Genomic DNA, 14,046 nt, shown 5'->3' with positions numbered 1-14,046 from the left:
GATGTTTGTTGTGGGTTTTTCATATATGGCCTTTATTATGTTGAGGAAAGTTCCCTCTATGCCTACTTTCTGCAGGGTTTTTATCATAAATGGGTGTTGAATTTTGTCAAAAACTTTTTCTCCATCTATTGAGATCATCACATAGTTTTCATACGTCAATTTGTTAATATGGTGTATCACATTGATTGGTTTGCATATATTGAAGAACCCTTGCATTCCTGGGATAAACTTCACTTGATCATGGTGTATGATCCTTTTAATATTCTGTTGGATTTTGTTTGCTAGTACTTTGTTGAGGATTTTTGCATCTATGTTCATCAGTGATACTGGCTCGTAGTTTTCTTTTTTTGTGACATCTTTGTCTGGTTTTGGTATCAAGGTGATGGTAGCCTTGTAGAATGAGTTTGGGAGTGTTCCTCCCTTTGCTATATTTAGGAAGAGTCTGAGAAGGATAGGTGTAGCTCTTCTCTAAATGTTTGATGGTATTCACCTGTGAAGACATCTGGTCCTGGGCTTTTGTTTGTTGGAAGATTTTTAATAACAGTCTCAATTTCAGTGTCTGTTATTGGTCTGTTTATATTTTCTATTTCTTTCTGGTTCAGTCTTGGAAGGTTGTGTTTTTCTAAGTATTTCTCCATTTCTTCCAGATTGTCCATTTTATTGGCATATAGTTGCTTATAGTAATCTCTCATGATCCTTTGTACTTCTGCAGTGTCAGTTGTTAGTCCTCCTTTTTCATTTCTAGTTTTGTTGATTTGAGTCTTCTCCCCCCTTTTTTTTTTGATGAGTCTGGCTGAAGGTTTATCAATTTTGTTTATCTTCTCAAAGAACCAGCTTTTAGTTTTATTGATTTTTGCTATCATTTCCTCCATTTCTTTTCATTTATTTCTGATCTGATCTTTATGATTTCTTTCCTTCTGCTAACTTTGGGGGTTTTTTTATTCTTCTTTCTCTAATTGCTTTACGTAAGGTTAGGTTGTTTGAGATATTTCTTGTTTCTTGAGGTAGGATTGTATTGTTATAAACTTCCCTCTTAGAACTGCTTTTGCTGCATCCCATAGGTTTTGGGTTGTTGTGTTTTCATTATCATTTGTTTCTAGGTATTTTTTGATTTCCTCTTTGATTTCTTCAGTGAACTCTTGGTTATTTAGTAGTGTATTTTTTAGCCTCCATGTTCTTGTATTTTTTCACAGTTTTTTTCCTGTAATTGATATCTAGTCTCAGCATTGTGGTTGGAAAAGATACTTGATATGATTTCAATTTTCTTAATCTTACCAAGGCTTGATTTGTGACCCAAGATATCATCTATCCTGGAGAATGTTCCATAAGCACTTGAGAAGAAAGTGTATTCTGTTATTTTTGGATGGAATGTCCTGTAAATATCAACTAAGTCCATCCTGTTTAATGTGTCATTTAAAGCATGTGTTTCCTTATTTATTCTCATTTTGGTTGATCTGTCCATTGGTGAAAGTGGGGTGTTAAGGTCCACTACTATTATTGTGTTACTGTCGATTTTCCCTTTTATGGCTGTTACCATTTGCCTCATGTATTGAGATGCTCTTATGTTGGGTGCATAAATATTTACAACTGTTATATCTTCTTCTTGGATTGATCCCTTGATCATTCTGTAGTGTCCTTCTTTGTCTCTTGTAATAGTCTTTAAAGTCTATTTTTGTCTGATATGAGATTTGCTACCCTAGCTTTCTTTTGATTTCCATTTGCATGGAATATCTTTTTCCATCCCCTCACTTTCAGTCTGTATGTGTCCATAGGTCTGAAGTGGGTCTCTTGTAGACAGCATAAATACGGGTCTTATTTTTGTATCAATTCAGCCAGTCTATGTCTTTTGGTTGGACCATTTAATCCATTTACTTTTAAGGTAATTATTGATATGTATGTTCCTATTACTATTTTCTTAATGTTTTGGTTTTGTTATTGTAGGTCTTTTCCTTCTCTTGTGTTTCCTGTCTAGAGAAGTTCCTTTAGCATTTGTTGTAAAGCTGGTTTGGTGGTGCTGAATTCTCTTAGCTTTTGCTTGTCTGTAAAGGTTTTAATTTCTCCGTCAAATCTGAATGAGATCCTTGCCGGGTAGAGTAACCTTGGTTGTAGGTTTTTCCCTATCATCACTTTAAATATGTCCTGCTACTCCCTTCTGGCTTGCAGTTTCTGCTGAAAAATCAGCTGTTACCCTTATGGGGATTCCCTTGTATGTTATTTGTTGCTTTTCCCTTGCTGCTTTTAATATTTTTTCTTTGTATTTAATTTCTGATAGTTTGAATAATGTGTCTTGGCATGTTTCTCCTTGGATTTATCCTATATGGGACTCTGCACTTCCTAGACTTGATTGACTATTTCCTTTCCCATATTAGGGAAGTTTTCAACTATAATCGCTTCAAATATTTTTGCAGTCCCTTTTTTTCCCTATTCTTCTTCTGGTACCCCTGTAATTCGAATCTTGGTGCGTTTAATGTTGTTCCAGAGGTGTCTCAGATGGTCCTCAATTCTTTTCATTCTTTTTTCTTTATTCTGCTCTGCAGTAGTTATTTCCACTATTTTATCTTCCAGGTCACTTATCCCATCTTTTGCCTCAGTTATTTTGGTATTGATTCCTTCTAGAGAATTTTTAATTTCATTTACTGTGTTGTTCATCATTGTTTGTTTGCTCTTTAGTTCTTCTAGGTCCTTGTTAAACATTTCTTGCATTTTCTCCATTCTATTTCCAAGATTTTAGATCATCTTTACAATCATTACTTTGTATTCTTTTTCAGGTAGACTGCCTATTTCCTCTTCATTTGTTTGGTCTGGTGGGTTTTACCTTGTTCCTTCATGTGCTGCATATTTCTCTGTCTTCTCATTTTGCTTAACTTACTGTGTTTGGGGTCTCCTTTTCGCAGGCTGCACACTCGTAGTTCCTGTTGTTTTTGGTGTCTGCCCCCAGTGGGTAAGGTTTGTTCAGTGGGTTGTGTAGGCTTCCTGGTGGAGGGGACTGGTGCCTGTGCTGTTGGATGAGGCTGGATCTTGTTTTTCTAGTGGGCAGGACTGCGTCTGGTGTTGTGTTTTGGGGCGTCTGTGAACTTATTATGATTTTAGGCAGCCTCTCTGCTAATGGGTGGGGTTGTGTTCCTGTCTTGCTAGTTGTTTGGCATGGGCTGCCCAGCACTGGAGCTTGCTGGTTGTTGAGTGGAGCAGGGTCTTAGCACTGAGACAGGGATCTCTGGGAGAGCTCTCACCGATTGGTGGGGCCAGGAGGTCTCTGGTGGTCCAATGTCCTGAACTCGGCTCTCTTACCTCAGAGGCTCAGGCCTGACACCTGGCCGGAGCACCACGACCCTGTCAGCTACACAACTGTAGAAAACAGTAATTTTTTCTTTAATCTTTCTATTGGTTTTCCTTTTAGAAAACAGGCAGTTCAATCTCGTTATGTGAAGGCCTCACTCTGGCTTCACCTAATAGGCTTCAAAGAGTACAGGTGATTTGAATCTGGTTCTTGTGTTCATCTTCTTTTTTTCACCCAGGCTTCCCACCAACCTGTTCCTGGGAATTCCCTGGCTGTCCAGTGGTTAGGACTCCAAGCTTTCACTGCCGAGGGCACACCTTCAATCCCTGGTTGGGGAACTAAGATCTCACAACCCGCCTTGAAAAACAATAAACACCTTTTCCTGAGGACAAAGTGTCACTCCATGCTTCTGGGAAAGGCTCTCCCAGTGACTCGTAACTGCTAATTTTAATCTGTTCATTTTGTTAGTCATGTTGGTCCAAAATAAGATAAGCAGATTTTCAAAGGTTTTCTTTTAAAAATCTGAATTATCATTGCTAATTAAAGTGTACATTTTGGACAAATATTTCTGGAATGACAACTGTAGTATCAAAAGCTTTGACAATATTTAAATCTTTTGACTTTGTAATAAACTTGTTGCTATGTTATAGTAAGACAGGGAGGTATAAAATAATTACCTTGAAAAACATCTCTACTTTAGGTGGGTAGAACTTATATCCTTCCTTGACACCAGGATTTCTTTTGAGAAAAGAACCAGTTGCTATTCTTCTACAAACCCATTCAATTGGAATCATTTCACACTTAGGTGCAATGAAAGCTGTCTCTCCACATTTTCTGGCGAAAGCAGTTTTGATACCTACAGATTGATGACAAAAAGAAAAAAAAGCATTAAAATTGTTTTTCAAAAGGGAGATCTGAGGCATAATAAAATTCTACCCTTTACAAAAAACAAAACAAAAAGCCTATGTAGCCAAATGCATTACCCTTAAATAGCACTATCAAAAACAAATGTAATTTTTTAAAAAAAGGCAGATGTAGGAAAAAAAAGTATTAATATGGCTTTCTACTGCTTATCAAAATATTCAGGCATATTTCATGTTAATGTTGCAAGGCAAGCTGGATCAAAAAATTTGAGTCCCAATGTTTTTACCATCATTCATCTGTTCAAAAAATACTATATCGGGCTTCCCTGGTGGCGCAGTGGTTGAGAGTCCGCCTGCCAATGCAGGGAACACGGGTTCGTGCCCCGGTCTGGGAAGATCCCACATGCTGCGGAGCAGCTGGGCCCGTGAGCCATGGCCGCTGGGCCTGCGTGTCCGGAGCCTGTGCTCCGCAGCGGGAGAGGCCACAACAGTGAGAGGCCCGCGTATAGCAAAAAAAAAAAAAAAAAAAAAAAAAAAAAAAAAAAACAAAAAATACTATATCCTCTGCCACTGTGCACCTAACTTTGTACAAGCCACATGACTAAGTGGCACGAAATTATCTCTATATCAGATCTGGTGGCAGAATTCTCATTCTATGGTCCGGGATTATATGGACCTTGTAAAATATTAATCTATTTATCATAATCAGATACAGCCCTAAATTCTGGACAGCCTTTTTCTCTCAATATTTAAAGCAAAGAGTCCTTGAAAAAAGCATTCAACAGGTAGCAGCAGGAACATGGAGGCCAATTTGGCCAAAAGCAAAGAAAATATTTGCCCGTCCTCTGTTCACTCTTACGCAAGCTGTCACTGGAAAACTAAGATAAAGAGCTAGTTTATGTGGCGGCCTTAGAAAATAACCACCTCTCTTATAGTAGTTACAATGTATTATAAGCTCTATGATCCTGCAATTCCACTCTAAGTATATACACAAAAGAACTGAAAGCAAGGTCTCAAACAGATATTTGTACACCAACGTTCACAGTATCATTATTAAAAATAGCCAAAAAGGGGGAAATAACCCAAGTGTCTAACAACAGATGAATGCAGTGGACAAAATGTAGTTTACACACAATGAATTACTATTCAGTCACAAAAAGGAGGGAATTCTGATATGTGCTACAGCATGATGAATGATTCATGAAAACATTATGCTGAGTGAAATAAAGGTGAAAATTGTATAATTCCACTTATATGAGGTACCTAAAATAGGCAAATTCATAGCGACAGAGAGTAGAATAGAGGTTATCAGGGGAGAGTTATTGTTTAATGGGTCAGAGGTTCTGTCTGAAATGATGAAAAAGTTCCGGAAGTTGATAGTGGTGATGGTTGCACAACATTGTCAGTGTACCTGAACGCCACTGAATTGTACACTTAAAAATGGTTAACATGGTAAATTTTATGTGTGTATATTTTACCACAATTTTGCAAGACCTACTTTAGGTTAGGCATTATAAATTTATTTTCTTTTTGCTTAATCCTCATAGCACCTGATAAGGTATGATGTTCATCCAAAGAAACAGATAACAACACTGAGACACAGAGACACAGGATTTATGTCAGCCAGTACGAGGTAAAGCAGGGTTTCTAACCCACACTGTCTGAACTCTTTAAGCTGCTCACTTAATACTGCCTCTCCTAGACGTGTTATTACATCATAGCACTAACGTGAATTAAAGTATCTCCTGGAAACCTGCATGGGTTTAACATAATAATGCTCATCTTCAGGCTACAATATTAGTACCTCCAATCCCCATCTAAACCTCTAATAAGATCAAATTTTTCTTATCAGGAAAGGACTGAAGATCTTTGATCTTATGTATGTATCTATCTATCTATGTACATATGTATGTATCCATATGTAAAGGAAACCTACATTTATGGAAACCCTGCATCATGCTGAGTGTTTTATTTATTTATTTTAAAATATTTATTTTAAAATATTTATTTATTTATTTTGGCTGCACCGGGTCTTAGTTGCAGCACACGGGATCTTTAGCTGCGGCATGCAAACTCTTAGTTGCAGTATGCGTGTGGGATCTAGTTCCCTGACCAGGGATAGAACCCAGGTCACCTGCATTGGGAGCATGGAGTCTTAGCCACTGGACTACCAGGGAAGTCCCCGAAGTGTTTTACATATTATCTCATTTAACCATACATAAAATTTTTGAGGTAGCTGTTATTATTCACATTTTACAGTGAAAGAAGTAGAGGCTCACAGCAGTTAAGTAACTTAATAAGTTAGGTCATGCTGCCAATCCGTAATGGAGCCTGGACCTGAAATGCACTATCCAGTTTTTAAACCTGTACTGTTTTCTCCACATTCCCTCTGGGTTTGACCAGGAAGATGCAATTAAAACAGGGAAAAGAATAAATTGTGGACTTCCCTGGGGGCGCAGTGGTTAAGAATCCAGCTGCCAATGCAGGGTACATGGGTTCAAGCCCTGGTCTGGGAAGATTCCACATGCCGCTGAGCAACTAAGCCCGTGCATCACAACTACTGAAGCCCACGCACCTAGAGCTCGTGCTCCACAAGAGAAGCCACCGCAATGAGCAGCTTGCTCACCGCAACGAAGAGTAGCCCCCACTTGCCTCAACTAGAGAAAGCCCTTGGGCAGCAACGAAGACCCAATGCAGCCAAAAATAAATAAATTTATAAATAAATAAATAAATAAATAGTATGCTGCACGAACAGCAACTCTGGGAAAGAATGTTAAAAGTGTCAATATTTAGGCCATTTTAACCTTTAATGAATAATTGGGCTCATGCGCAGGCAGATGATTTAAGTCAATCCTTAACTTGAGGTGGTAAGTACATGTCTGGGTTTAAGAGCTCTTCTTTTCTAGGTTTGTTACCTAGTAGTCATATTTGCTCAGCTGTCTATCAAGCTTGATAGACTAGTATCCAAATCTATTGTTCAAATATACACAACAGTTATTGTTACTCAGAGGAAAGTCCTCCCCTATACCTAAGGGAATCAAAACCACAGAATCAACTTATGGTAATGATCTTGTATATTAAAAAAAAAAATTGCTACTAAGAAAAAAGAGAGATTCAGTTTAGATGATATAATGATTGCTTCTAATATAGGTGTTAATCATTAAAGCAAATTGCATGGCTTCATACGGTGAGAAAAAGAAATCCTCCCATTAGTCTCAGTTGTTTACAAAATTCAAAACTCCTATCAAGACTACTAAGAAAATGTAAATGTCATTTCACATTCTGAATTACAGTGGCCAAGTATGACAGCGCTGGAGCCATCCCTCTATTAAGGTTGCCCAGCTCCCCACCTGTGGTTTAACAACTGCCAAGACTGTTAGTCATATCACTACTATCACACCAAAACGTAATCATAGTGCATTTCTGTGCAGGAGGGAACTGAAACTTAAAAGGTTAAATTTTGATATTTTAGTAATGAGACTAAATTCAGGAACTTTAGGTACAGCATGTATAATACAGTCTTTTACAGTTTGCTCATGAGTGACAAAGAGAAAACTAGAATTGTGATTTACTGATTCTCATTCTGGTGCTTTTTCCATTTGAATTTCTAGAAATATCTTAATTTGGAATATATGCCTGTTTATAAAGAAAGCAGTTTTATTTTACATTTTTAATAAACTTATTTATTATTTTTTTAATTTTAATTTTAGTTTTGGCTGCATTGGGTCTTCGTTGCTGTACGCAGGCTTTCTCTAGTCGCAACGAGCAGGGGCTACTCTTCATTGTGGTGCATGGGCTTCTCATTGCGGTGGCTTCTCTTGTTGTGGAGCATGGCTCTAGGTGTGTGGGTTTTAGTAGTTGTGGCTCACGGGCTCTAGAGCACAGGCTCAATAGTTGTGGTGTACGGGCTTAGTTGCTCCATGGCATGTGGGATCTTCCCGGACCAGGACTCGAACCCATGTCCCCTGCATTGGCAGGTGGATTCTTAACCACCGCATCACCAGGGAAGCCCCAAGAAAGCAGTTTTAAATAGACCACTGATGGTCAACTAGACATAGCATTTAACTACTAGCAAGTAAAAATTATATAAGGCTTAACAGAACTCTTAATCCATACCCTAAAACTAATCATCTGTTTAAGAATTTTTAAAACCTTAGATTTTCCACAGTATATAAAACCTGGAAAACACCTTTCAGCATTTCTTGTGAACCAAGTAAGTTTTAGCTATGTTAAGTGTGCCAAATAGATGATTGCTGGAGTACTTCACGTGGATGACCAACCTTCCCAGCTGCATGCAGGACTTTGAGAGTCAAAACTGGATCACCCTAATTCACCTGTCCTTAAGCCCTGGCAAGTACACTGCCTTATTAAATAAGCAAATAAAAACTTGGGCCTGTACTTATCCCCCATCACTTAAATGCATATATATAATCCCATAGATGGGTACAATTACTACGGGGACACAGAAGCTGGTTGTATTGTTAACAACTTATAGTGTCTAGCAACTATAAACCATTTTAATGTGTATGGGGAGGAGATAACTTGTGAGGTTAAAAAATGGGGCACTTGGGGCTTCCCTGGTGGCGCCAGTGGTTGAGCGTCCGCCTGCCGATGCAGGGGACACGGGTTCGTGCCCCAGTCTGGGAGGGTGCCACATGCCATGGAGCGGCTGGGCCCGTGAGCCATGGCCGCTGAGCCTGCACATCCAGAGCCTGTGCTCCACAGCGGGAGAGGCCACAACAGTGAGAGGCCGGCGTACCACAAAAAAAAAAAAAAAAAAAAAAAGGAGCACTTATTTGTACTGCAAAAGAAACCTAATATTAGTTTGATGCTGTCTCTAGAAATCTACTCAGTCATTGGGAAACCACCAATCAAGGAGGCCTTGAAGTAAAAATCCTGGGTTGTATTACTTATGAACTGAGGGAGGTGCTTTAAATTTACAGCAATATTTTCACCCTCAATGCATAGAGGGATTTATGATATGGATGACAATTTAGGTTGTCAAGTAAACGTATTTTTTACACATTAATTAAAAATGTGAAACAAGGTACTTTGGAAGAGGCAAAATTACTCAAGTACCTATTCTGTATTGACGGAATGGGTTTAACTTGAATTACCTTGTTATTTTGTGGAAGGCAGATCTATCTTCACTGGAAACAAAGGTATTAAATTCCCCTTTGGATTTAAGAAAGAGTAATTAATTAATTTTAATTACTAATAATTAAGATTAATGCTTACTGGAAAATCTAAGAAATGTGAGGGCAACTGGGAATATTGGAAGTAAAAGGAGACAATGATATTAAACTGTAAAATTAGAACTGGAATGAAAAAGAACAAAGCTTTTACTTTACAGATAAGGAACTGGAGGCTTCACACGTTGAATGATCCAAGGCACAGGGTCTCTTACACTGTAGGCAAAGAGCTCAAATCTTTTGCTGGCTGAGATTTTATACACTACAGACCAATCAGCTTTTGCCTGAATCCCTGCAGAAAAACCGTTATCCTAATTTCCCTTCTTTCACTCCAAACGCCCTCCACAGAATGTTTTGATCTGAATTTCATCTTTTGAATAGATTTCTCTATTGGAAATCATCTTCATTCAGTTTTAGAGCAGGAGGTAACGCTGCAGATCTTGATCTAGTCCAAATCTCTCACTTGGGGAATGGCAGGATGAGAAGGCATGGTTGCAGTCTTCAATTACTTTTTAGGGCTTTCAAGTAGAAGAGGGATTTGAAGTTCTGTATAATCGCCAATGGGTGGAGCAAATTTATATAGAATTTTAGGGACTAAATTTCAATTCGTTAGAGCTGCCGAACACCAGAATGTGCTTCTTTCACAGGTTAAGTTCCTTAAGTTCCTTCATGCTTCATGTAAGCCTCTCCTAAGATTTCCTAGCAGAGGAAAGTTGCAGAAATACATGCCAGACAAAGACTGTAGCAAACTGCTAAGATTCCTTTTTTTTTTTTTTTTTTTTTTGCGGTACGCGGGCCTCTAACTGTTGTGGCCTCTCCTGTTGTGGAGCACAGGCTCCGGACACGCAAGCTCAGCTGCCATGGCTCACGGGCCTAGCCGCTCCGCGGCATGTGGGATCTTCCCAAACCAGGGCACGAACCCATGTCCCCTGCATCGGCAGGCGGACTCTCAACCACTGTGCCATCAGGGAAGCCCTAAGATTCCTTTTAACTTACTGAATGATACCACTTAAGTACTTCCAAACCAAGTAAAGTGTTACAGTGAAATTTAAGTTTCTGGTTTAATTTAAATAAGTTTAGCATGTGAGACATCCCCAAACATGTTGTTAAACCAGATAATGCCATCTTCCCATTAAAGAGATCAGAGTGGTACAGGAGGCTGTAGGGGGAGTCACTTACCTACTTCCTATAACAACTGAAAAAAAAAAATCAACTGGTTATCAACAATTATTTACCCAAATAATGTCATTTCCCAATGAAAAGGACCAGTATGTATACGTGAGAAAGAACATGAAGGGGGAGGCTACTGGGAGAGCCACTCACCTGCTTCCTGTAACAGCTGAAAAATACAACTGGTAATTTTATTTGAGATTGCAGCTTTTCCTTCAAGGTGATTCTTTCTGGCTGCATTTCCTGCTGTAATCTGGTCCTTGGACTGCAGGAGGACTTTTCCTGGACTATCCAACAATTCATAGACTTCTTTTGTTTTACCCTCATAGAGTTTTTTACCAATCTTCAGTACTGTGGAAATAAAACAGAAACATCGGATTTCAGGAAGTTTCGTAGAGAAGATAATTTAGAAGACTAAATTGTCTAGAACGATGAATCAGTGAACATAGCATAATTAAATAATTTTAATAAAAATGAACTCATCTGCATAGAACCTTACACTCTACAATTTTCAGTGCATCATCACATTTCATTCATAAAATTTTGCGATGAATTTTAATTACGTAAATAATTATATAGATTAGGAAACTAAGTATCAAAAAGTAGAGGTCACACAGTTAAGAAATAGCAGAGCCAGAAAAAACCATGTCTTCCAATATCTAATGCTGTGTCGTGCTCTTTTCGCTATCAACCTGCCTCTCTCACAGCAGAACTGAAGTAGAATTAGTTAAAATACATTAAAATTAATGCAACAACATGAGTAGTTTCATATATGTTCTCACAATACAATAACTAAACTAGCTTGCAGGGAAAAAAATGCTGTATTTTTCCCATCTTCTTCTTTCCATGGCAGGCAAAATGGGAAAGTTCAGCCAGATATGTTTCTTGATTTCAAGTTAATGTGCAAGAGGGGGCACCTCCACCCACTGAAGTTAGCCCATTTGGAAGCATCCCCCATCCTTGATACCCTCTCCTCACTAACAGCTACAGAAAACTGTGAAAAGTAAGGACAAGAGAATCCAATTTTGATCCAGGTCATCACACCTAAAGAAAAGTAGACTTGGGTCATTAGAAAGAATGATTTCGATGAAGATCAGAGATAATAGACATTTAAGGACTTAAAATTTCCAAGAGGAGAAATCACCTCTCATTCTCCCAGAACATCAACTCATTCTCAGTATCTGCATTTTTTAGTGTCCATGTGCCAGGTACTAGGGATGTACCAGTAAACCGAGTTCCTGCTCTCAAGTGACTGGAGTCTGAGGGAAGCTGAAATTAAACATCATAATAAGTATAATGTGAGAAATACAGACTATGGGATCACAGGTTCATAGCAGGATCACTTAACCTAACCTCTGATGTCTAGAGGTCAAAGAAGGAAGTCTAGAACAAAGTGAGGATTAGGCTGAGATCTGAGGAATAGTCAAAATTTAGCTGGAAGACGGCAAGGGGTCAAGACCAGGGGATGAAAGAGCACCTGGCAGAACTTCAGTATGTTTGGAGCACTGTGTGTGTGCACATTGCTGTTGGGTGTGAAGGGGTGGGGAGTGGGATGGGGTAGCAGCTAAGGAGTAGAAAGGGAAGGCAGGAGATAAGCCTGAGGAATTGGGCAGGGGTCACATCACCAATTAATGAAGGTAACGATTAAACAAAACAGATACAATTCAGTTTAATAGTTGCCACTGCAGGGTACCTAATTCAGGTTAATAGTTGCCACTACAGGGCACCTAATTCAGAGGATGAATTCCCATCCTCTAACTGTAATGTCTTGATTCACTGACAAGGTTTAAAAGCTCCTTCCAAGAATGGAGTCCCAGCTCAGGGCTCCAAATTCAGATTTCTCTATTCCCTTCCTTGAACTCCAACTTTGTAACTGAATCTCTATATCCTCCTCTCAGGCTTCTAACACGCTCTTCCCTAGGCCTGAAACAGTTTCCTTCCCTTCCATTTCACTACTCACCCTTGGGGTCTCACAAGCCATGGTGATTGAGTTTACACTTTATCCTAGGAACAACTATAAAGCTTTTAAGTACTTCAGTAAAATGACAGAGTTTCTATATTAGAAAGACCATTATGGCTGCTGTGTGGAGAATGAAATGAGGAAGGGGTGGGTGGAAGAAAACTAGAGACTGAGAGACCACTTACGATGCTGTGGCAGCAATCCAGGCAAGAAATGTCCTGGTCTAAAGAAAAAGCAGTTGGGTAAGACTCAAGATATTTAAAAGGTAAAAGTTTTTATAATAATTGATTCAATATGGGGGATAAAAGAAGGGAAAGTTAAGATGTTGCCTGGGTTAGATAATTTATACCTACTGCTCCTCTCTCTCGATTTATTTGAAGTGGTATGTACGTATGTATGTATTTATTTAGTTACATATGGCCTCGCCGTGCGGCTTGTGGGATCTTAGTTCCCCAACCAGGGATCGAACCTGTGCCCCCTGCAATGGAAGCAAGGAGTCCTAACCACTGGACCGCCAGGGAATTCCCTGAATTGGTATTTATTACTTAATTTTTAAACAGGGTAGGAATTTCAACTAATGGATAGAAATAACATAACATTATAGGAGACATTTGCTATAAGTGCCAAAATGCCTGCTACAAATTCATAGATGAATTCAGAAGATATCGATGAGGACTGAGAATAATTCATAGAGCTGACATTTAAGAGTATTGAAAAGTACAGAATTTCCACAAAGAGGTAAGAACATCTAGGACTGTGCTGTCCAATAAGGTAGTCACTAGCCACATGTGGCTATGAAACACTTGAAACGTGGCTACTCCAAATTGAGATGATGTAAGTTAAGCGTAAAATACACAGTGAATTTCAATATGAAAAAAAGGTTTGCAAAAATCACAATTTTTTATATTGATTACATGTTGAAATGATACTACTTTGGATATATTGGGTTAAATAATATATATTAAAAATCATTTCACCTGTTTCTTTTTACTTTTAAAAATGTGGTTACTAGAAAACAAAGTTACATATAGTGTCACATTATATTTTTCTTTTTTTTTTTTTTAGTTTCTGCTTTATAACAAAGTGAATCAGTTATACATATACATCTGTTCCCATATGCCTTCCCTCTTGCGTCTCCCTCCCTCCCACCCTCCCTATCCCACCCCTCCAGGCGGTCACAAAGCACCGAGCTGATCTCCCTGTGCTATGCGGCTGCTTCCCACTAGCTATCTACCTTAAATTTGGTAGTGTATATATGTCCATGCCTCTCTCTCGCTTTGTCACATCTTACCCTTCCCCCTCCCCATATCCTCAAGTCCATTCTCAAGTAGGTCTGTGTCTTTATTCCTGTTTTAACCCTAGGTTCTTCATGACATTTTTTTTCTTAAATTCCATATATATGTGTTAGCATACGGTATTTGTCTTTCTCTTTCTGACTTACTTCACTCTGTATGACCGACTCTAGGTCTATCCACCTCATTACAAATAGCTCAATTTCGTTTCTTTTTATGGCTGAGTAATATTCCATTGTATATATGTGCCACATCTTCTTTATCCATTCATCCGATGATGGACACTTAGGTT

At 38.7% G+C, this 14,046-nt stretch overlaps 1 protein-coding gene across 3 annotated transcripts in view; it reads right to left on the bottom strand.

Annotated features, from left to right (window-relative positions):
- The window catches only part of PAICS (phosphoribosylaminoimidazole carboxylase and phosphoribosylaminoimidazolesuccinocarboxamide synthase), a gene marked incomplete at its 5' end in the record, with an annotated part of 50,594 nt that overhangs the window by 13,301 nt on the left and 23,247 nt on the right, over positions 1–14,046 (bottom strand). For all 3 annotated transcript variants that reach the window (XM_079703286.1, XM_079703287.1, XM_079703288.1), the window contains 2 exons: positions 3,955–4,133; positions 10,656–10,853. In XM_079703286.1, the coding sequence (XP_079559412.1) occupies positions 3,955–4,133; positions 10,656–10,853 (377 nt within the window). The remainder of the gene's footprint in view (positions 1–3,954; positions 4,134–10,655; positions 10,854–14,046) is intronic.

Source organism: Hyperoodon ampullatus, assembly GCF_949752795.1.
Source record: "Hyperoodon ampullatus genome assembly, chromosome: 1".
Lineage (NCBI taxonomy): Eukaryota > Metazoa > Chordata > Mammalia > Artiodactyla > Ziphiidae > Hyperoodon > Hyperoodon ampullatus.
This window is presented reverse-complemented; position numbering and strand designations above follow the sequence as displayed.